We start from the raw sequence: 24,103 nt of genomic DNA, 5'->3' as shown, positions 1-24,103 counted from the left end.
CTCAATGTGTTTAGAGTCAAAAAAAACAACCGAGTGACAACAATGGAAATATTTCTATGGGCTTCGGTAGCTTCAAGAGTGTGAACACATCACAGACACGTGTTTTAATTACAAATTATAAAATGTCGCAGTGTTGGAAAGGGGTTTGTACATTCAAAATTTAACTTAGTAGCAGTTGGTACTTTTAGGGATGTGGGGTAAATAGTGACAAAACATTACTCCTCATCCCAATTTACTTATGGTCATTGTAATTAAATATTAAATATTACTATTAAATATTTATTTGATGGCAATAATCTTGGCTTAACCCACAGTTAAAGCCTGTATAGCAGGTAAATATACACCTCAGAGAGAACTCAGATACAGCAACATGTAGTGGATGATGTGGTTTATTTATGACAAAGTAAATTTAATGTAGTCACAGGTGAGGAGATCTCAACATGTTGTAAACTCTAGGCTTTAGTTATTTCTCTTTCACTGACTTTCATATCGTCACTGTCCAAAGAAAAACATCTGTATCTCTGTGTTTGTGGATTTTTTTGTTTACTACATCATTTGAACACAGCTGTATAACAAAATAAGCTTGGTGTTGTCTAACAGAAGAAATCAAATGGAAAGCTGAAAATTCCTTTTATTTAAAAAGTACATTCAATTAAGAGATTCCTTAAATGGAAACTAGCGGTCCACTGCTGACCCTGATCTCCCACGAAGAGGACATCTTCATTCTGGATCACAGAACTTTGCAGTTGATCTCCAATCAACCAGGAGCCCAGCGTAGAGCGGCTGAGTGAAGGTGGTGTGGACGGTGTGGAGGAGGGTCATTGTGTCAGAGACGCTGTAGAAGGACAGAGTTCCTGCGCCGTGATCCACATACACTCCTATTCTGGAGGAGGACGGGGCTGAGATCTCAGTCTCAATGTTGTTGTGAAAGAAAGAGAGAGAGTGAGAACACCGCAGACTCCAGGACTGATCGTTGAGTCCAAACACACACTCATCACCCACTCCTTTCCTCCTGATCCCTTTATATGACACTGATATGAACAAAACCTGTCCCTCAGCACTGCTGCACTCAACCTCCCAGTAAAAGAGTCCACTCACACTCCCTTTACTCAACACCTGACACCAGCCGTCAAATCTCTCTGGATGATCAGGGTAACCCTGAACTGTCTCACTGTTCATCACTACTCTGTTATTCTCAGACAGAACGAGGCACTGATGTGCTGTGTTGGGGTCCAGGGTCAGACGACAGAAATCTAAAAAGAGTTAAAAACAATCAATAAATCTGTCTTTTATTCACAGAATATGAAGATATTTAAAGAAACACCTATATGTCTGTGCTCTGCCTTCTCTCTCTAATCATATTTCTTACTGAAGATTAAAATATTAGTTTTTTATTTGGGTTTATATTAATGTGTAAATATTTATGTAAATCTCTTAGTGTGTGGAGAATGGTGGTGTATTTGTGTGTATTTCGTTTCTGTGTGTGTGTGTGTATGTCTGCGTGTTTCTGTGTGTGTGTGTGTGTGTGTATGTCTGCGTGTTTCTGTGTGTGTGTCTTTGGGAGTGTGTGTGTGTGTGTGTGTATATATGCCTGCGTGTTTGTGTGTGTGTATATATGCCTGCGTGTTTGTGTGTGTGTATATATGTCTACGTGTTTGTGTGTCTCTGTGGGAGTGTGTGTGTATGTCTATGTGTGTGTATGTGTGTGCATGTGGGAGTGTGGGTGGGAGCATGTCTGTGTGAGTGTGTCTGTGTGGGAGTGTCTGTGTCTGTGTGTGTGTGTGTGTGTGTGTGTGTGTGTGTGTGTGTGTGTGTGTCAGTGTCAGTTTGTGTGTGTGTGTGTATCACATACACTGCAGGAAATCTTCTCTGGTCGTTGGCTCTGGGGGTAAAATCTGAACTGCTGCAGCTGTGGAGACAGAAATCAAATGATCCACAACAGAAAGAAGTAGACGATCATCCAGAAAAAAAGAAACCGGGAACAGAGCTCCAGTAAATGTTTGTTTTAAATCGTCAAACCGACTGAACACAGGCAAATAACCTATAGATCTTCTATTAATAAATATTTAATAAAATCTTCTCAGTAACAGCAGAGTCGAGGAGAGACAGGGGAAAGCTCCACACACTCTCTCCACTGTGTAACTCTGCTGATCTCCTGTCTTTCTTTAGTCTGTACTTGAGGAAGAACTGTGTCCGTCACTATATTTCACATAAGGGGTCTCCTCTTACCGAGCGGAGGGATTTTACTGAACTCCACTTTGCAGAATTCCTCCAGTCGCTCTTTCAGATCAGAGAGAGACGTCCTCACTGTGTCGAATGAGAGATGTTGATTAACTCTGATTCTCGGCGAGTCCTCAGGTCCAGGAGAGACACACAGAGACTGGAAACTCTACAGAATACAGAAGGGTAAATGAGAACAGGAATACAGATCTTTTAGAGTCTTCCTGAGCTTCAGTTCTCTCTATAGATCACACAGTGAGTGTTACCTGGAGGAAATGGATGTGATCGTCTGTGTGTGGAAGTTGCTCCAGCTCAGTGTGTCTCCTCTTTAGATCAGAGATCTCCTGCTCCAGTTTCTCCAGGAGTTCTTCAGCTCGACTCAGTTCAGCCTTCTCCTGAGCTCTGATCAGCTCTGTCAGCTCAGAGCGCTTTTTCTCAAAGGAGCGGATCAGTTCAGTAAAGATCCTCTCACTGTCCCTCACTGCTGTCTGTGCAGAGCTCTGTTACAACACACATACACACACACACACACACAGATGGTACTCCACACTGTGTCTGTGTAGGGTCTGTAAGTGTCCAGCACTGAGCTCCTCACTGTCCGACTGGAGGAGAGTGGGACTGAGGGGTGGAATATCTGCTCCAGCCGCTCTCTCCACACTACTGTAAGAAATTACAGTATGGACCCAGGAAATTGACTTATTTACCATGCTACACTCAACAGCATTATGGCAAATGGTTCAAGCCAGCTTCCTTCTCGAGATGGGAAAGCCTTTGTTATGAATAAACAGGAAGGGCCACGACACCTCATTGTGACCAAAGGAGGTGACCAACAGATGGAGGACAATCAGGGCCATCACAACCAAAGGGGCATAGCCTGGACAAGGAGGTGATAGAACTCAATACACATTAAGTTCCTCACAGATGACAGAGTTCTATGTGTATTGTGTTCTTTAGGAGGAGCTGAGATGAAAGGCGGGTTTGCAATATAAAAATACTGTGTTCTTTTACTCAATGTTCAATCTAGCTCCGCTGAACCCATGGTACATCTTTGTATCTTGCAACTGCTTACTGTAATAAAGGTTTTCCATTTTTCATCAATTTTTGAGAGACGTCCCATTTTTCCTACACTACTCACCTTAAGAGCTTTCACAGCCTCTTTCACCTCCTGTAGCTTCTTCTCTTTCTCCTGGATTCTCTGCTGAGATTCCCTCTGCAAATCTTTCAGTCGACCCTGGATCAAAATAAACACTTTATGAACTGTGAGATAAGAGTAAATCATTAATTAAGAATCTGATGTTGTTTTAACAGACTTTGACACTGTGCTGTTTACTGTAAAGCCATAATTCTTACTCACACATGAAACAGAACTGATTTAAAATACTGTCTTCAGCAGGTGAAGCTCTGACCTGTTTGTTGGTTCTTTCTGTTGATACTGAGACTGTATCGTGGCCTCTGTGTTCCTCCATCGTACATAAATAACAGATACAGCTGTGGTCAGTGCGACAGTAGATCTCTATCAGTTTATCATGTAGAGAGCAGATGTTCTCTTGTAGTTTTGTGGAGACTTTGACCAGTTTGTGCTTCTTAAAAACAGGAGACTGATAGTGAGATTTAATGTGAGTTTCGCAATAAGACGCCAGACACATCAGACAGGACTTGACGGCTTTGTGTTTCCTCCCAGTGCAGAAATCACACTCCACATCTCCAGGTCCAGCGTAACAGTGAGCAGGAGAAGGAGCTTGGAGCTCTGTCTTCTTCAGTTTCTCCACCACTTCAGCCAGCATGTTGTTTCTGCGTAGAACAGGCCTCAGAGTGAAGGTCTCTCTGCACTGGGGGCAGCTGTAGATCCCCGTCTGATCCTCCTGATCCCAGCAGCCATTAATACACACCTTACAGAAACTGTGTCCACAGGAAACAGTCACTGGATCCTTCAGCAGATCCAGACAGACTGGACACATGAACTGGTCCTGATCTACTGAGATACTGGCCTCTGCCATTTTCCTGCAATCGCTCACTGAGAGAGTGTGTGTGAGAGAGAGAGAGAGCGAGAGAGAGAGAGAGAGAGAGAGAGAGAGAGAGTTTGAGACTGAGTTCAGTTTTGTTTACTCTGAGAAGGAGCGGCTTCCTGATTCTGTTGTGGTTAATGTGTCACAGAGTGAAGGAGGTGGAGAGAGAGGGAGGGAGAGAGAGGGGAGGAGACTGAAGAAAAGATCAAGGAAGAGACAGAATTAACATTGAAATGTAGCAGTAGATTAAAAAGACTCCACTTTGTAGAGAATCTGACACACTTTATAATTGCAGCATTTAAATAAACAGATATAAAAGATAAAATAAGAGAAAAATCTGTGACTGTGCTGTAGTCCTCTGTGTTTGTTTAAACAGATGTACTTTGATTAATGTAAAACTGTGGAAGCCTCTCGCTGCAGCCTGTAGGAAGGAGGAGCTGGACATCCAACCCTGCCCACATCCAACCCCGCCCCCTTTTTACATCAGACGCTACGCCCGGGTTCAGTACATTAACTGTGTCCTAAACTGTGCCCTATTCGCTATATAGTGCACTATTTTGAGGTAGTGTTCCAAAATCATTCACTAAACTCCTAAATTCGAATACGGCTCACATTCACTCCATGAGACGAACATTTCAAGGGGAAGCAGAAGTTAAATGAAGACGTACATCACCCTTATGTCGGTAAGTAAAAATAATTCGTTTGTAAGTCAATTTAAAAACTCGTTGTTATATTGCCACTAGAAGTTTATCAAAAAACAAGGTACAAACCCCATCAAGATTTTTTTTCCTTCCTCACACAGTCATTGTATATCACCCATTCTTTATAAATGTCTTTTCTGACAGAACATTCCAGTCCAGATGAAGGTTGATGACTGCTCTGTTCTCAAGCTATTGGTAAGTTGTAAATGAACAGAAAACAGTGTGTTCTACTGGCACGAGATTTTAATGTAATTCAAACATTTGTGGTAAACATAATCTAGTCTTCCACATACTTTCATCAAAAACACACAATGGTCCGTGGTGATTACATTCAGGTTGTTTAATGTCATCAGTTGAATGTGGTGTATGTTTCTGCCAAAGAGCGTAAGGTGGGCATGACTGGTGATCCTGCGAGGTATGACGGTGTAGTTGAATTTATAAGTGCACATGTCATTGGGTGACTGACCAGATTTAAAAAGAGTACTTTATAATATCTGATTAGCATTGTGTTAGTTTATACTAATTTCTTTCAGAAGAATTCAGCTTGTTGAGTCTGAAAGGTAAAGGAGAGTTAATGGATACCATTGACATTCACCAGAAGGTTGTGTGACTGTTCTTACAGCTGAACTGGGCATTTCAGTTTTCATTTTGCTCACTGTGCTGTAGCCTTCACTGTGAGAAAACTGGGGTTTGTTTTAAAATGATTGAACTGGAATGTAGGTTATATGGTCATTTTATAATGATCTGTTTTATTTCACTAAAATTGTAAAACAATATCTACACACTTCTGTGATGTCTTTCAGAGATGCCCCTTATTGTCCTGGAGGGCATACTATTAAATGTAGTCCTGATTGTGGATGGCCAAGCTATTTTAATGCTGTCACTCGTGTGTCGCCTCTTAAAGGACATTGCTGAAAAAACAATCATGCCAGGCCTGAGCACAATTTCAGTGTCTTGACAGTAAGTATGAGGAGTATTATTATATTTCAATACACTGAGACACAGAGTTGTACTCTAATGAATGATTCTCAGATGTGAAATGTACAGGTGTAGTGATTGGAAACTCTACAGTGCAGAATACCAAGCGTTTTGTACCATGTATTGACTCGAGTGCTGGATGAACTGCTGAGAGACGTATAAAACTGTAAAAAATATATGTGCACTGTGTGTGGTTTTTGAGGATTGTTCCTCAGATCAGTGGTTGCCAAAAAAAAAAGTCAACACAAAAAATGTGAAAACGTTGAACGTATGCAGTTAAAAGCAGTTACGCTGTCTGTTATAAACTGATATTAAGAGTGTGCTTCTGTTTATTTTTTGTTGTCTACAGACTACTTTGGACATTGGAGACAGGGGAACTTCTGGCGTTCTACACTGATGCACCTGTGTTCTGCAGCCCATTCTTCAGACAAGTTTATGAAGATCTGTTTGTGTTAATAAGTTAATGAGTGCATGCACATACATTAGTGACACTTGAAAATAAAACAAAATAAAACTACTTCATCTGTGTTTTCTTGTCTTTGGTACAAACTGTACAAGTGTGACCCAGCCACATTTAAAGTGTGCTGTTCTACTGACAATAAGGACATTCTATTAGATTTATTTGAATCAACCATATTTGTAGGGCTTTGTGAATGGAGTTCAAGGTGGTGTCATGTATTTCTCACTTTCTCTTTATCAATCCAGTCCTGCTCAGTTGGAAAGCTCAACATGTATTCTACATTTTATTTCAGTATTTTCCTCACTTAGGCATTTGAAATACTGTCATTGACACTGTCGCTACAGTCTTCTAAATTTATTTAACAATCTGACTAATTACCCTTTGACAAAGATATAAGGAGTTATAATGATCAGGTGTGAAATTAGTGGCACCACTATCCTTTGTGAATAATTGTTATCTGTATTTGGAATCTTTTTGGAAGAGGTTTAAATACATATGCAAGTAGTATTAGTTAGTTCATATTTTATTATGATAGTTAATAATTCATTACTCAGTAGCCTCTACTTAATAGCACTGGATTTTAAAACCTTTTGCTGTTTTAATACACCACATTACTAACCATCCACTATATCATAGATGACAAAACACTAGTTTAAATCTTTAAATACAGGACTGATTAGACCAGTCTTTGTGGCTGTGACTAACACTATGTAGCACCATGGATCACTGGGTGAACAACACACTGAATGGAGAACAGCATTTAAATGGAAGGTGAAACTTTCCAGCTGTAGTTAGTCGATGACAACAAAAAAAATTGAGACCATAAATGAAAATAAAAAACATTGTGTAGCCTAATAATGTATAAGAGACGAGAAAAAAAATGTTAAGAGGTAGGTTTATATTAAACGCGTTAAGTTCTTTTTCAAACCGTCATCGTTATATGCACATTTCTATTGCTACACAGTGCTTCTTGAACATGAGGGCGAGGCTGGACGTGGGCGGGGTTGGACATGGCGGGGATTGATGTGGGCGGAGTTTGATGTCCTTGCTACAGGCTGCAGCGAGACGTGGCGAGGATGTGAGTGAATGTCCTGGAGGTTTCGCTGTAAAAAAAAAAGGAGAGGGTGGGGGGGAGAAAAAGATAAGAAATAAAGAGAAAAAGGGGAGGTTTTTTGATACAAATGTATCTATATTCGCATACCTCTCTATTGCTGATAAATGAATAATTATTTAACTTTCTGATAATACAGCTGTAAGTAAAAAGTATATTTTATTATTCCTTTGTGTTTTTAACTTGTTCTCTAATGGTTTAACTTTATATTTTTAAGTCTGTCGATGTAGTAGAGCTTTGTTTGAATCTGTAACTGTACAATCATTCACATCTCATCATTAAAGAAAAGCAAAAACCAGTCAATAAGCGTGTCCAGTGTTCAACTTTACTGCCCTCTTGTGGTTAAGGAACAGTGGTGCAATCTTATTTACCACACAGTCCAATAGGTGTCACTAGTTAAATAGATATTGACATTGTTGTTGTGAAAGAAAGAGAGAGAGGGAGACTCCAGGACTGATCGTTATGTCCAAACTTACAACCATTACCACCTCCTTTCCTACTGATCTTTGTATATGACACTGATATGAACACTGCATATCCCTCATCACTGCTCCACTCAACCTCCCAGTAACAGCGTCCACTCAAACTCTCTTTACTCAACTCCATCCGTCAAATCTCTCTGGATGATCAGGGTAAACCTGGACTCTCCCACTGTGCCTCACCACTCTGTTCTTCTCAGACAGAACGAAGCACTGATGTGCTGTGTTAGGGGCCAGGGTCAGATGACAAATCTAAAAAGGGTTAAAATATATATATGTATTCTATTTACAGAAAATGAACACGTTTAAAGAAATTATTGTGTCTGTGCTCTCCCTCCTCATTTCTATAATTGCTACTAAATGAGCATCAAGAGAAAACCAGTCTGTTTCTTTTTTAAATTTCAAATTTTTGCCGTGTGTGTGTGTGTATATCACATACACTGGGGGTAAAATCTGAACTGCTGCAGCTGTGGAGACACAGAAACCAAATGATTCACAACAGAAAGAAAGAAGAAGACATTTATCCAGAAAAAAGAAACAGGGAACAGAGTTCCAGCAAATGTTTATGTTTTGAATCATCAAACTGACTGAACACAGGCAGCTGCTGACAATACAGAGCTGGGACCAGGCTGCAGACAGACAGGCTAAACTGATCGTCTGTGAACTGCCTTGAGGCGTCACCTAGGTTCAACTTAATTGAGACTGTGTCTTTCCCCCAAATTAAATGTAAAAGTAGAAAAAGAAAATCAGCCTGTTTCAGCAACCTAATCAATATAGCATCATACACATATGATAGCAGCAACCTCAGAACTAAAATTTGGGTTACTCAACATAAGATCACTAAACTCAAAAGCAGTCATCGTAAATGATATCATACGTGATCATAAATTCAACGTTTTCTGTCTCACAGAAACAGGGGTTAGACCAAATGAATATTCAGCACTAAATGGGCCACCCCCCTAGACTATAATTATGTACATAGCCCAAGATTATCAGGCAAAGGAGGTGGAATATGGGTAATTTACTAAAATACCCTAAACATTAGTCTTTAACAATATGACACCTTCACTTCTTTTGAGGCTCTCTCCACCTTTATTAGAAATCCGGTCACAAAAAAGGACACATTTTTATTATGTGACATTTACAGAACACCAGGGCCTTACTCAGAATTTCTGAAAGAATTCAGTGATTTCGCTGTAAACCTAGCTGTGTGCAATCATTTATTCATTATTTGTAACCGCTTATCCAGTTCAGGAAAAAAAAGGAGCTAGGGGAAAAGAAAAAGAAAAGAAATAAAGAGAAAAAGAGGAGTTTTTTTGATAAAATATATATATATATATTTATATTCCCATACCTCTCTATTGCTGATAAATGAATAATTATTTAACTTTCTGATAATACAGCTGTAAGTAAAAAGTATATTTTATTATTACTTTGTGTTTTTAACTTGTTCACTAATGGTTTAACTTTATATTTTTTTAAGTCTGTCGATGTAGTAGAGCTTTGTTTGAATCTGTAATTGTACAACCATTCACATCTCATCATTAAAGAAAAGCAAAAACCAGTCAATAAGCGTGTCCAGTCTTCAACTTTACTGCCCTCTTGTGGTTAAGGAACATTGGTGCAATCTTATTTACCACACAATCCAATAGGTGTCACTAGTTAAATAGAATTTGACATACACCAAATATCTAAAAGTTTACAGACACCAGTTATCATTAGTGAATTCAGTTATTTTAATGGTCACCCATTATAGACCTGGACACAGAGCTTTGTTTAATGGTCATTAACACACAGATGAGTAAGACTGAGACAGTCAGAGGGCTATAAAGCCCCCATCACTGTTCTGTAACTGCAGCCAAAGAAGAACAAACCCTATATTAACACCCTTCATTTTAGAAAAAAGCATGATTCGGTGTCTACAGACTGTTTGCCATAAAGTGAACATTGGTAATTGTTTATTTTCTATAACACACTCCTTCACATGAAAATTAACATCATCTGTCACCTGTGTGAAAACTAGTGCAGTGCATGGCTTTTCATGGTCTGTTTATTATTTCTCAATGCTCCTGTTACAGTAAAACAAATAGAAAAATGCAGTGTAATCCATTAATTAGTAATTAAATAAATGATTTATGTGTTATAGAGTGTAAAATATTAATCCTCCATGTTTACACTATGAGAGATTTCATTAAAACAGAAAAAAACAAATAATAAATATAATGAAAATAAAATATAAAAACAATAACATTAAAATGAAACATTACAGACTGTATCTACTCTCACTCTGTGGATGTATTGAAGATAAAAATGTTTCTTTGGACCGTTCTCAAAGTATTTAAAATTTACCAACTCATGAGAAAATAACATAAAGGTCCAAAATACACCCTCCCTCTTCGGGGGAGGCGTGTCCGTTACGAGAGAGTCGCAGACACCAGTCGAGTGAAGTTCAAAGCAAATCAAAGTATTTATTTACCAAAATACTGGATCCAGGAGAATTTACACATTGAGAACAGTGTGATACCCCTCCCAAGTGAAACTCTGACCTCCCATCATCTGACTCAAAAAGTTATACCCATGATGACGTATAGCCTGGTGGTGAGGCGTTTCTGGCTGATTAGCGTATATTAATATGTATGATTTCACGTGTTAGTACTCAGCTCTTCACGTGCAATATTTAGGTGTCTGTTGTGACCCTGAAGACATTCATTATCTTGCCAGGCTGACAATGGGCCTCTCTTCTCAGCACTTTTTCCCTAGAGACTAAAATTTAGGGAGTTAGAAATACACTTCAAGGCCACAAACAGAAGCTACAGATCAGCGCCTCCATGCCCAACACTATGATGTCAGTGTGTTACAATTCTGGAGTGCACATCTGTTCAAGGTTAGACGTTAAGAATTAAAACTGTGTGTAAATATCAAGTTATCATGCCATATAGTGAAGTTAGCTTATAATATGTCTTTAGGAGTAATTATCATATGAGTTAGTAGTGCAGAATCAAGCAAAAATGTTTAACTACATGTGTAAGTAATTCATAATGTAAATGCTGGTTAGTCATTCATATAAATGCATATAGGGTACAGGATTTCACACAATGAGTATGCTAATTTAACTAATCATCATTTAAGGATATTTGTCAACAAACACAAAGTAATAAAATTGTTTTCTACAACAGTATTCATGAAGGTTACATTGTAATTTTAATTTATATTAAATTCTAAATATAAATCTCTCAAGTCTTTAACTCAGTGTTTGACTTAAAAGGTGAAAGATCTCCTAAATATTGGTGTCTAACAGAGATGAAAACCCAGAGGAGACACAGGGTCCGTGGCTGAATTTCTCATTGTTTGCTGCATGTTGTGAGCACAGTGAACACTGACAGATGAAGAATATGAATAAAGACTGATATCTGTTTATTTTGTAGCTAACCAGAGCATTAGGACTCTGGGGCACACAAGACAAGACTGTACTCTTAAACACACCTCAATTTAAAATACTGAGGCTTAACCCACAGTAAGACTCTGTCTGTAGCAGGTTTAAGAGAAACCTCAGAGAGAACTCACATACAGCAACATGTAGCAGGGGATCAGGGTCAGCAGTGGACCGCTAGTTTCCATTTAAAGAAACTATAAATTAAATGTACTTTTTAAATAAAAGGAGTTTTCGGCTTTCCATTTGATTTCTTCTGTTAGACAACACCAAGATTATTTTGTTATACAGCTGTGTTCAAATGATGTAGTAAACAAAAACTCCACAAACACAGAGATACAGATGTTTTTCTTTGGACAGTGACGATATGAAAGAGTGAAAGAGAAATAACTAAAGCCTAGAGTTTACAACATGTTGAGATCTCCTCACCTGTGACTAAATTAAATTTACTTTGTCATAAATAAACCACATCATCCACTACATGTTGCTGTATCTGAGTTCTCTCTGAGATGTATATTTACCTGCTATAGACAGGCTTTTACTGTGGGTTAAGCCAAGATTATTGCCATTAAATAAATATTTAATAGTAATATTTAACTACAATGACCATAAGTAAATTGGGATGAGGAGTAAAGTTTTGTCACTATTTACCCCACATCCCTAAAAGTACCAACTGCTACTAAGTTAAATATTGAATGTACAAACCCCTTTTCCCAACACTGCGACATTTTATAATTTGTAATTAAAACACGAGTCTGTGATGTGTTCACACTCTTGAAGCTACCAAAGCCCATAGAAATATTTCCATTGTTGACACACATTGTTGTTTATAGTCACTGTATTTTGTGACTTGAGATAAGAATCCCCAATGCATTAGTGTGTGTGTGTGTTTTCAATGTCATGGATGGGTTAAATGTAGATGAATGTTTTGTTGCACACTGTACAATGACAATAAATGTATCTTTATGACATTATCACATTCATCAAAAAAGATGCTCTCCACTCTTAAAGCAACACTAGGTAGAATCCTTACCTGAAAATCATTGTGATGCTCCACCGAGCTGTAACAGAGAGAATAGAGACGCAATCATTGCTACTCCAGGCTCAGCACTGCAGAAACTGCACTATGTAACTTTTGAAGGAGGTTAGGACACCACACCACCCCATTCCCCCTCCCCCTTGATTGAGATCAGTGCTGTAAAAGTGAATTACACAGTCTGTAACTGTAGGGGAGCCCAGGACCAAAAAGTTCCAAATCACACCTAGTGTTGTTTTAACAGCTGACCTCAGTGCGTCGCCAGCCTCAGAAAAGCAAATACAAACTGATTTAATTCATTCAGAGGCAAAACGCTAATTCTTATGTTAATAAAGTAATCAGTATTCAGCTGAGTGATGCTGGGATTCCAGGAGGTCTGGATGTGGGAATTTGCCCCAACTCTCCCCCATCATTCAGAAACATTCTGATTAATGTCTGATAAACTGGGCTTTTTGTGTTCTCTTTGGAGCGTGTTGAACTGTGATGATGGTGTGTTCTCTCAGTGTCTGTGTGGGTTTACTCTGGGGGGCTCTGGTTTCCTCCCACAGTCCAAATACATTTGTAGATGGAGCTACTGTCCACAGTCCACAATGTGTGAGTGGGTGAGTGACTGGGTGAATGTGTGAAAGTCTTCACAGGTGAGTATGTGAAGTTTTTTGAGGGTGACTGTGTGAGTGAATGACTTGGTAAGTGTGTAAGTGAATGGAAAGAAACGCCAGCCTATATTTGTCCACTCTTCGGTAAATAGTTGGAGTTTGTTGTAGAGTGAGTGACTGGGTGAGTGTATGAGTGACTAGATGAGTGTGTGTGTGTGTGTTGGTGACTCAAGCATATCTCAGATCCAGCACCAATATCTTAAAGGTATTCAGCAGCGAGCCCATGTAGAGCTTTATATGTTAATAACAGAATATTGTAATTGAGGAACTTAACAGGCAGCCAGTGAAGTGATGATAGAACTGGGCTGATATGTTCAAATTTTCTAGGTTTAGTGAGGACCTTGGCTGCAGCATTTTGAACTAGTTGAAGTTTTCTTAAATGTCTGCTGGTGCATCCTGACAATAGTGTGTTACAATAGTTAAACCTTGAAGTAATAAAGGCATGTTCTAATGTTTCTGCGTCCTGCAGGGATAAGACATTTCTAATCTTGGTGATGTTGTGAAGATGTAAAAAAGCTGTCCTAGTGATACTGCCTATGTGTTGATCAAATGATAAATCAGGTTCAATTATGACACCAAGATTTTTTGCTGCTGAACTAGGTTTAACTGGAAATTTAAAATGAAATCTGATCATTTATTTCTTGCCACCTTTGGACCTAAAAGCAGGACTTCTGTTTTGTTGCTGTTTAGAAGGAGGAAGTTACGCAACATACAGCCTTTCACTTCTTTTACACAGTCCTCTATTTTTTTTAATCTGTGTTTGTCATGGGGCTTGGCTGAAATATACAATTGCATGTCGTCTGCGTAACAGTGAAAGATTCTTATAACTGTGCCCAGCAGTAACATGTATAATTTAAATAATAATGGTCCTAAAATAGAGCCTTGCGGAATTCCAAATCTTACTTTAGAATAATCTGAAGTTAAATTGTTTACTTTTACGAATTGATAATGTTCCGATAAGTAAGATTTGAACCGTAATAGGGCCATCCCTGTGATTCCAACCATGTTTTCTAACCTTTCTAAGAGAATATTGTGGTCTATTGTATTGAAAGCTGCGCTGAGGTCAAGAAGCACCAACAGGGATACGTGGCCTTGATTGGAGGCAAGAAGGAGATTGTTTGTTATCTTGACAAGAGCTGTCTCTGTACTATGATGGGCCTGGATCCAGATTAGAATTTTTCATAGATATGATTCTTATGTAGATATGAACTAAGTTGTTGGGCCATGGCTTTTTCTAAGATCTTGGATAGAAATGGCAGATTTGAAATAGGCCTGTAATTAGACAGTGTGCTAGCATCAAGACTTGGTTTCTTGATCATAGGTTTAATAACTGCTAGTTTAAAAGCTTTGGGTACATGGCCCAGGCTAAGGGATGAGTTTACTATAGCTAAAAGGGGACTGATAATAGCTGGTAGTACTTCTTTGAGTAATTTTGTGGGAACCAAAGTGTGTAAGTTGTACAGTCTGCGGAGGTGATAATCTTCTCTAGTTCTAACTGTGGTAGTGGGTAAAAGTTTTCAAGTCTTTCTTTTACAATTACATTATGTTTGGTATCACTCACATTGGGTGGCAGCCAGGTTGGAGTTAATAGTCTTTACTGGTGAGAGTTGCCAGAATTAGTTGTTCAGAACCTGCCTGACTTTTTTGTAGTTCTGGAAAACACACTATAAAGTACTCTAGGATTATTTTTATTGTTGGAGATCAGCGAGGCCAGATATGCTGAATGAGCTTTAGTGAGGGCATTTCTATACTCTTTAAGGATGAGAGAAACTATGTCTTTTATCATATACCTCCCCTCACACCTCTTGTTCTAGCTTATTTCCTTCTTTCCTTGACCATCAATCAATCAAATTTTATTTATATAGCGCTTTTCACAACAAAAAGTCGTCACAAAGCAGCTTTACAGAGATCCGGGTCCAAGCCTCCTATGAGCAAGCCAGGGGCAACAGTGGCAAGGAAAAACTCCCTCAGCACACGAGGAAGAAACCTTGGAAGGAACCAAGACTCATACGGGGAACCCATCCTCCTCGGGTCGACACCGGAGACACAATAGAGAACAGAAGTAAAAGTGAAGGGGTTATAGTAATATAAATGTAGTATATTAGTGATGATGGAGAAGTAGAAATGAAAATGGTGAGGATGATGATATTAGTGATGTATGAGCCTTAGCAAGGCCAGGATCTTGTACAGGACACGGGCTGGATCAGGGCAAAACCTGGAGAGCAGCAGGACATCTCAAAGCATGAGAGAGAGACAGGAGAAAGAAAGCCAGACAAAGGGAACAAATAAAAATACAAAAGGTTAGTAGGGTCATGGTAAAGAACGGGGAAATTTGTCCTGCGAAAAAAGCTTCCACTGGTCAGGCAAGAGAACCCAGCGACAGACAGCGTTGTTGGCAGGTACTACAAAGCTAACTAAGAATGCTGTAGCTATGGTGATATGACAGGATTAATACAGAACAGTGATAATATGAAAACCAGCCCGAACACCAATATAGAAGGAGTAACCTGAAGGTGAGTGATTAACCAAAAGCTTGTTTGAAAAGGTAGGTTTTTAATCTAGATTTAAAGATTGAGAGTGTGTCTGAGCCCCGAACAGTAACCGGAAGGCTATTCCAGAGTTGAGGAGCTTTGTGAGAAAAGGCTCTTCCTCCTGCTGTGTTTTTCTTAATGCGAGGAACAAAGAGTAGATGGGCATCCTGTGAACGAAGTGTACGTGACGGGCGATAAGGTATGAGAAGTTCAGTAAGATACTGCGGGCCTAAACTGTTTAGAGATTTATAAGCTAAGAGGAGTATTTTATAGTCAATGCGAAATTTTACAGGTAGCCAGTGTAGGGACGAGAGAACTGGGGTGATATGTTCAAATTTTCTAGCTCTAGTGAGCACCCTGGCTGCTGCATTTTGAACTAACTGAAGCTTGTGTAACGCTTTGCACGAGCTCCCTGCCAGGAGCGCATTGCAGTAGTCTAGACGTGAAGTTATAAAAGCATGCACTAGTTTCTCTGCATCTTTTAATGATAAAATATGCCGAATTTTGGCAATATTGCGTAGGTGGAAGAAGGCGGTTTTGACTGTATTGGATATGTGGGTATCAAATGTGAGAGTCGAATCAAAGGCTACACCTAAGTTTTTAATGATGGCATTGTGTTTTACTGTTGAATTATCAAGATTAATAGCAGCATTTCTGAGTGAATGTATCTGAGTATCTGTACCTAGTAACAAGACCTCAGTTTTATCAGAATTTAACATGAGAAAGTTTTGCATCATCCAGTCTTTAATTTCAGTTAGACATTCTGTTATTTTACGTAGACAAGCAACATCATTGGGTTTGGCTGATATATACAGTTGTGTGTCATCAGCATAACAGTGGAATTGAATCCCATGCTTACGGATTAGTCTACCCAGTGGCAGCATGTAGAGTGTGAACAATACAGGGCCAAGCACTGATCCTTGTGGGACACCATATTTAACTAAAGTATGATTAGAGGATTTATTATTCAGATAAACAAATTGGTAACGATCGGATAAATAAGATCTGAACCAAGAGAGGGCAGATCCTTTTATTCCTACCAGATTTTCCAGCCTATCAAGAAGCATCACATGATCTATGGTATCAAATGCTGCACTAAGGTCAAGCAGCACCAGAATAGAGATATAGCCCTTATCATGTGAAAGGAGTAAGTCATTAGTTACTCTTGTTAGAGCCGTTTCTGTGCTGTGATTTGGTCTAAATCCAGATTGAAAAATGTCATGAATGTCATTGTTTTGTAGGTAAGAGCACAACTGCTGTGACACGACTTTTTCTAGAATCTTAGCAATAAAAGGGAGGTTTGATATTGGCCTGTAGTTTGCGAGTACAAGAGGGTCAAGATTGGGTTTTTTAATAATTGGTTTGATTACCGCTAGTTTCAGAGGTTTTGGTACATATCCAATGTTGAGGGATGAGTTTATTATTGTGAGCAATGGTCTAATGACTTTAGGTAAAATTTGTTTAAATAATTGTGTTGGTACAGGATCCAGTAAGCATGTAGTTGATTTAGATGAGCTAATTAAACTAAGCAAGTCATTTTCATCGACAGAATTCAAGTAGTCTAAGTGCACCTCAGAGCTGGCAGGGGGTTCATCTACGAGAGCCGATGTGACTTTGGACTGATTTTGGATTTTGAGGCGAATGCAAGCAATTTTATCATTAAAAAACCTCATAAAGTCATTGCTACAGAAATCAGAGGGAACAATGGGGTTGATTTCCTTTTTGTTTCCAATTAGATTTGATACAGTGCTAAAAAGGAATCTAGGGTTGTCTTTGTTGTTTTCTATAAGGGAAGAGATGTACTGTGATTTGGCTTTAGATAAGGCATGTTTGTAGTCGGTGAGGCTGTGCTGCCATGCAATTCGGAAACATTCTAGTTTTGTGTGTCTCCATTTACGTTCATGGTTACGAGCAGCCAGTTTTAATGCACGCGTGCTGTCACTGTACCATGGAGCAAGCCTTTTCTCTCTAAATTGTTTGGTCTTGACTGGTGCAACACTATCTAGGTTTGTACACAATAAGTGGTGTAGGTTGTTTGTAATGAGCTCCAGGTCATTTGGGTGAGTTGGAAAAGAAATGGTGGTAAGGTCTGGAAGGTTGTTGATAAAATCACTAACTGTTGAGGATGTTATAGTGCGCTTTCTAATATAGCGTGGTTGTGGACAAATATCAAAGTTTAACGCAATTTCATATGTGATTAGATGGTGATCAGAGATGGTCTCATGTAGCGAGAGATTGGATAGATTCTTTATCTCAATGCCCCGTGTTAACACTAGGTCCAATGTGTGTTTGCATTGATGAGTGGGCCCAGTAACATTCTGAGTGAACCCTAGCGCATCCAAAATTGATTCAAATGCAATTTTAAGTGGATCATGGTCCTTCTCAAAGTGAATATTGAAATCACCAACAATTAAGGCCTTTTCTGATACGATAACTACACTTGAGAGGAAATCAGCAAATTCACAAAGAAATTCTGTATAAGGGCCAGGAGGACGATAGATTGTGATGAGCATAAACGAGTGCTGCCTTTTTGATGCAGTGACTTTAAGAGTAAGTACTTCAAAGGATTTAGTATCATAACTAGATTTTTGTGTTGTGTCAATGGTAGGGTCATAAATTGTGGCTACACCACCACCACGACCAGATGTTCGTGGGCAACTGTAATAGCTGAAGCCAGGGGGAGTGGACTCATTTAGGGCAATGTATTCATTGGCTTTAGCCCATGTTTCGCAGAGACATAATGCATAGAGTTTGTTATCAGTAATAATATCACAGACAGTGAGTGCTTTGGATGTTAGAGATCGTATATTTAAAAGCCCTAATTTAATGCTGGAAGTGCTGAAATATTGCGTTCGCTGCAGTGCCTTGGTGTTAATTCTAATTAGGTTGTTAAAACTGATTTTTGGGCGTTTGTGATAACAAGCTTTGCGGGGAACCGACACAGTCTCAATGCTGAAAAATTTATTAGCGTTAATCAGAGTGGGTGACATGGACATGCTACTCATCATACTAGCAGTAGAGAGATGGTCAGGAGGAACATTAGGAATTTTAATATTACTTACCTGCTCGCTATCCATTCCACCTACCTGGCTGATGTGACTGGGAATGACCAGTCAGTTCCGGCGCACAACCACCTCAATGTTCTCAGAGAGAACTGCGGATCCTAGACGGCTCGGATGAAGCCCATCCCAACGATACAGGGCCGGACGCTCACGAAAGCACTCCCAGTTGTCGACGTAGTCCACGCCGACAGTGCCGCACCAATCCAGGAGCCAGGAATGGAGCCCGAAGAGCCTGCTAAACGCCTCGCATCCTCGACGGTAGGTGGGCAGGGGGCCAGAGACGATGATCCTAGCATCCGTCTTCTTCCGAGCGGTATCCAGAAGCGAACGGTAGTGCTCCTTCAGGACCTCGCTGCGGCGGGCGGAGATGTCGTTCGTTCCCACGTGGAGAACGACGGTGCCGAAGTCCTCGCGCTGCCGAAGCGCCGACGGAAGACGCCTGGCAACGTCCAGGACACGTGCGCCTGGGAGACAAGACACGGTTGCATTACTCTTTATCCCCGGCACTTTTAAATGTCTAACTATTGAATCACCCATAATAAGAACACCGTCCTGTTTAGTCTTCGGCGCTGGAGCAGGTGAAGGCCAGGAGCTGAGCACCTCAAACCGGTTGGCAGAAGTGAAGACTGGCTGCGGTGGAGGGGGGGACGGCCTCGGCTTCCCACGCCCACGCTGGCGCTCCCATCCCGGTGCAGGCGTGTAGATGGGTACCCCCGCAAACCGCCGCGGCAGAGGAGCCGGAGAGGCGACGGCCACGTAGGAGGCGTCGCGGGCTGCCTCGAGTCTCGTCTTCTCCCGCTGGAGCTCCGTCTGCTTCTCCAAGAGACGCTGAATCCGGCGACCGAGCTGCTCGAGCTCCGCGCCGAGCTCAGAAAGGGCTCGTTCCTCGGCAGGCGCCATGAAGAGAGAAAAATAAACAATGAGAAATAATATGTACGAAAAAAATGAAGTTAAGAAGCACGGTGGGTTAGGAATGATGAAGACAGCACACTAGGATAAGCAATGCCAAAGAATATGCAATAGAGATTGTAAATAAACGTCTAGAGGACTAAAACAGCGACAAACAGCAAACAATTTCAAATCAAGCACGCGAGTAGTCAGCCGGAAGTGACGTACCTGTGACCATCACCCTTATCACACCTACCCCTCCTCTTACCCCAATTCTTCCTCCTATCCCTCCCCTGATTTCCATTTTCTCTCACCTTTTCCCCTCTTCCTCTGTCTTACACGTTCTTCATCACCCTCATTCTACATACCCCTCCTCTCACTCATCTTCTTCCACCAATTCCCTTCCCCCACTACTCCAATGTATATAAGGCAACCCTAAAATATTTGGTGTCAGACTGGATCGGGATCAGACTGAATCAGGAACAGAATGAACTGGCTACAGACTGAACTGGTGACAAACTGATAACCAAGCTGTGCCCGTGCTTTCCTGCATGCACGTGAAGGAAACCTCTGAACCTCCAGTTTCTAAACTTCAGATCATCCCGAGATAGACTGAGATCATCCAGCTGTACTCATACATGGTCCTGTGTATGTGTAAATAAACTCCAGTCAACGCCAGGCAGAGTGGAACACTTCCAGCTTGGTTGATCACCATTTCCGCTCTAGTTTCCGTGATGTTTATTTTAAGGTACGGGTTTTATCATTGTACCATGAGGCGAGCTTTTTCTGTCTCATACTTTTTCTTTTAAGTGGTGCCACATTTTCTAAAGTAGATAGACAGGTAGAATAGCGAGGGGACTTACATATATTATGGCTAAGACGTAGCTCAAATGAAATTAGGTAATGGTCAGAGATTGCTGAGGATTGCAGTCCGATAATAATTTTGTCTATGTTCAGACCCAGTGTCAAACCTATGTTCAGACCTTTATGATTGCACACAGCTAAGTTTACAGCAAAATCACTGAATTATTTAAGAAATTCTGAGTAAGGCCCTGGTGGTCTGTAAATGTCACATAATAAAAATGCGTCCTTTCTTGTGGCCGGATTTGTAATAATGGAGGAGAGAACCTCAAAAGAAGTAAAGGTGCCATATTGTTAAAGACTAATGTCTAGGGTATTTTAGTAAATTACACATACTCCACCTTCTTTGCCTGATAATCTTGGGCTATGTACATAATTAAAGTCTAGGGGAGTGGCTTCATTTAGTGCTGAATATTCATTTGGTCTAACCCATGTTTCTGTGAGACAGAAAATGTTGAATTTATGATCACTTATGATATCATTTATTATGACTGCTTTTGAATTTAGTGATCTTATGTTGAGTAACCCAAATTTCAGTTCTGAGGTGTTGCTGCTAGGTGTTGTGTATGATTTAATATTGATTAGGTTGCTGAAAAAGGCTGATTTTATTTTTCTACTTTTACATTTAATTCGGGGGAAAGACACAGTCTCAATACAGTTGAACCTAGGTGATGCCTCAAGGCAGTTCGCAGACGGTCAGTTTAGCCTATCTGTCTGCGGCCTGGTCCCAGCTCTGAATTGGCGGCAGCTGTTTACACTACTCTGCTCTCTGCTGACTAACTAAAAGACTATGTGCTATGCTGCAAGAAAGTAAGGCAGCACCTTCCCACATGGGGTGGATACCATCCCTACCTATAAGATCAGGCTTGCCTTCGAAACATGAATATCTTAATTTCTGCTTGAATCTGCTGACACTGAGAAGCTTTTTTTTCATATTTATTAATAGAAGATCTAGAGGATATCTGCCTGTGTTCAGTTGGTTTGATGATTAAAAACATAATCATTCGCTGGAACTCTGTTCCCTGTTTCTTTTTTCTGGATAAATGTCTTCTTCTTTCTTTCTGTTGTGGATCATTTGGTTTCTGTGTCTCCACAGCTGCAGCAGTTCAGATTTTACCCCCAGTGTATGTGATATACACACACACACAGCAAAAATATGAAATTTAAAAAAGAAACAGACTGGTTTTCTCTTGATGCTCAGAAATGAAATTATAGAAATGAGGAGGGAGAGCACAGACACAATAAACTTGTTCATTTTCTGTGAATAGAATACATATATATATATATTTTTAAACGTTTTTAGATTTCTGTCGTCTGACCCTGGCCCCTAACACAGCACATCAGTGCCTCATTCTGTATGAGAAGAACAGAGCAGTGAGAAACAGTGGGAGAGTCCAGGGTTACCCTGATCATCCAGAGAGATTTGACGGCTGGAGTCAGGTGTTGACCCACAATGACCCTCCTACACACTGTCCATACCACCTTCACTCAGCTGCTCTACGTTGGGCTCAGGGTTGGTTTGAGATCAACTGCACATGCATTGCGCATATTTTCCCACAGGTGACAGATGTTCACATGATGCGAAAGAATATTGTACGGATGATAAAAAATGACCATTGTTGACTATATGCCCAACAATCTGTATCTTTTTTTTTTTTTAAAGAGTTTGTTCCACTTTGGCTGCAGTTACAGACCAGTGATGGGGGCTTTATAGCCCTCTGACTGTCTCAGTCTATTCATCTGTGTGTTAATGGCCATTAAACAAAGCTCTGTGTCCATGTCTATTATGGGTGACCATTAAAATAACCGAATTCACTAATGATAACTGGTGTCTGTAAACTTTTTGATATTTGGTGTATGTCAAATTCTATTTAACTAGTGACACCTATTGGATTGTGTGGTAAATATGATTGCACCAATGTTCCTTAACCACAAGAGGGCAGTAAAGTTGAAGACTGGACACGCTTATTGACTGGTTTTTGCTTCTCTTTAATGATGAGATGTGAATGATTGTACAATTACAGATTCAAACAAAGCTCTACTACATCGACAGACTTAAAAAATATAAAGTTAAACCAAAGCCATGTCCAACCCCGCCCACGTCCAGCCTCGCCTATATACCCTCGCGCATATAACGATGACGGTTTGAAAAAGCACTTAAAGCGTTTAATTTGAAACTACATCTTAACCTTTTTTCACGTCTCTTATACATTATTAGACTATACAATGTTTTTTTATTTTCATTTATGGTCTCGTTTTTTTATTGTCATCGACTGGTAGACTAACTACAGCTGGAAAATTTCACCTTCCATTTAAGTGCTGTTCTCCATTCAGTGTGTTGTTCACCCAGTGATCCATGGTGCTACACAGTGTTAGTCACAGCCACAAAGACTGGTCTCATCAGTCCTGTATTTAAAGATTTAAACTAGTGTTTTGTCATCTATGATATAGTGGATGGTTAGTAATGTGGCGTATTAAAACAGCAAACGGTTTTAAAATCCAGTGCTATTAATTATAATCACCAGTCAGCAGAAACATAAACCACATTCAACAGATGACATTAAACAACCTGAATGTAATCACCACGGACCATTGTGTGTTTTTGATGAAAGTATGTGGAAGACTAGATTATGTTTACCACAAATGTTTGAATTACATTAAAATCTCGTGCCAGTAGAACACACTGTTTTCTGTTCATTTACAACTTACCAATAGCTTGAGAACAGAGCAGTCATCGACCTTCATCTGGACTGGAATGTTCTGTCAGAAAAGACATTTATAAAGAATGGGTGATATACAATGACTGTGTGAGGAAGGGAAAAAAATCTTGATGGGGTTTGTACCTTGTTTTTTGATAAACTTCTAGTGGCCAGGATCCAGTCGTGCTGCGACTGAGCTGCAGAAGATAAAAATATTCAGCTCTTTTGTATCATCATTGAGGACACTCCAGACAGCACAGAACTCTGACTGAACATCAGGACGACACACAAACATCACCATTCCCTGACGCTACAGACAACAGCTGTAGCTAAAAATGGCTGTAACAGACCTTTTTGTTTAATATTTATTAAAGATAAATGGCCTAATTTGCCAACATTAACTGCACTGACAGTACAAACCTGGCTATGACTTTCAGAACATGCAGTAAGTAAGAACATCATGTAAAAAAACAAAAACACGACCTCCAGAACTCTGAAAGTTATGAGGAATAATGAACATGTTTTTCACAGCAACATTTCATAAGGAACACTGACCAGTTCCTATAAGTGCTAACATTAAACCTGAAAATGGTCATTTTCTGTCTCCAAAAGCACTAGGGTTAGCTGTGTCCAGATAATAAACCATTTCTGAAACCATTCATGAAAATAATGAGAAGATAAACATAACTGGACGTACAACCAGGTCTAAAAACAGCAGATGACTGTGCAATCACATAAAACCTGTGCCACACCACACACTGTAAAGATATTTATCTACGACACTACTCCTATATATTTACATATTATATGACATTTGTGTATCGAGCAAAAACACAGACAACAATATAACAACGAGTTTTGAAACTGACTTACAAACTAATTATTTGTACTTACCGACATAAGGGTGATGTACGTCTTCATTTAACTTCTGCTTCCCCTTGAAATGTTCGTCTCATGGAGTGAATGTGAGCCGTATTCGAATTTA

The 24,103-nt window shown here is 39.9% G+C and overlaps 1 protein-coding gene across 1 annotated transcript; it reads right to left on the bottom strand.

The window, feature by feature from the left end:
- Positions 1-381: 381 nt before the first annotated feature.
- LOC136701856 (tripartite motif-containing protein 16-like) lies at positions 382-24,103 on the bottom strand. Its single transcript, XM_066676609.1, has 9 exons — positions 24,013-24,103; positions 23,263-23,315; positions 12,419-23,179; positions 3,627-4,234; positions 3,356-3,451; positions 2,487-2,720; positions 2,230-2,389; positions 1,853-1,909; positions 382-1,253 (listed from the first exon to the last, which is right to left on the bottom strand). The coding sequence occupies exons 4-9, from the start codon at positions 4,215-4,217 to the stop codon at positions 721-723; spliced, it is 1,671 nt and encodes a 556-aa protein (XP_066532706.1). The 5' UTR covers positions 4,218-4,234; positions 12,419-23,179; positions 23,263-23,315; positions 24,013-24,103; the 3' UTR covers positions 382-720.

This window comes from Hoplias malabaricus, chromosome 7 (assembly GCF_029633855.1).
Source record: "Hoplias malabaricus isolate fHopMal1 chromosome 7, fHopMal1.hap1, whole genome shotgun sequence".
In the NCBI taxonomy this organism is placed as follows: Eukaryota; Metazoa; Chordata; class Actinopteri; order Characiformes; family Erythrinidae; genus Hoplias; species Hoplias malabaricus.
The sequence above is the reverse complement of the archived record's forward strand: the minus strand, read 5'-3'. Positions and strand labels throughout refer to the sequence as shown.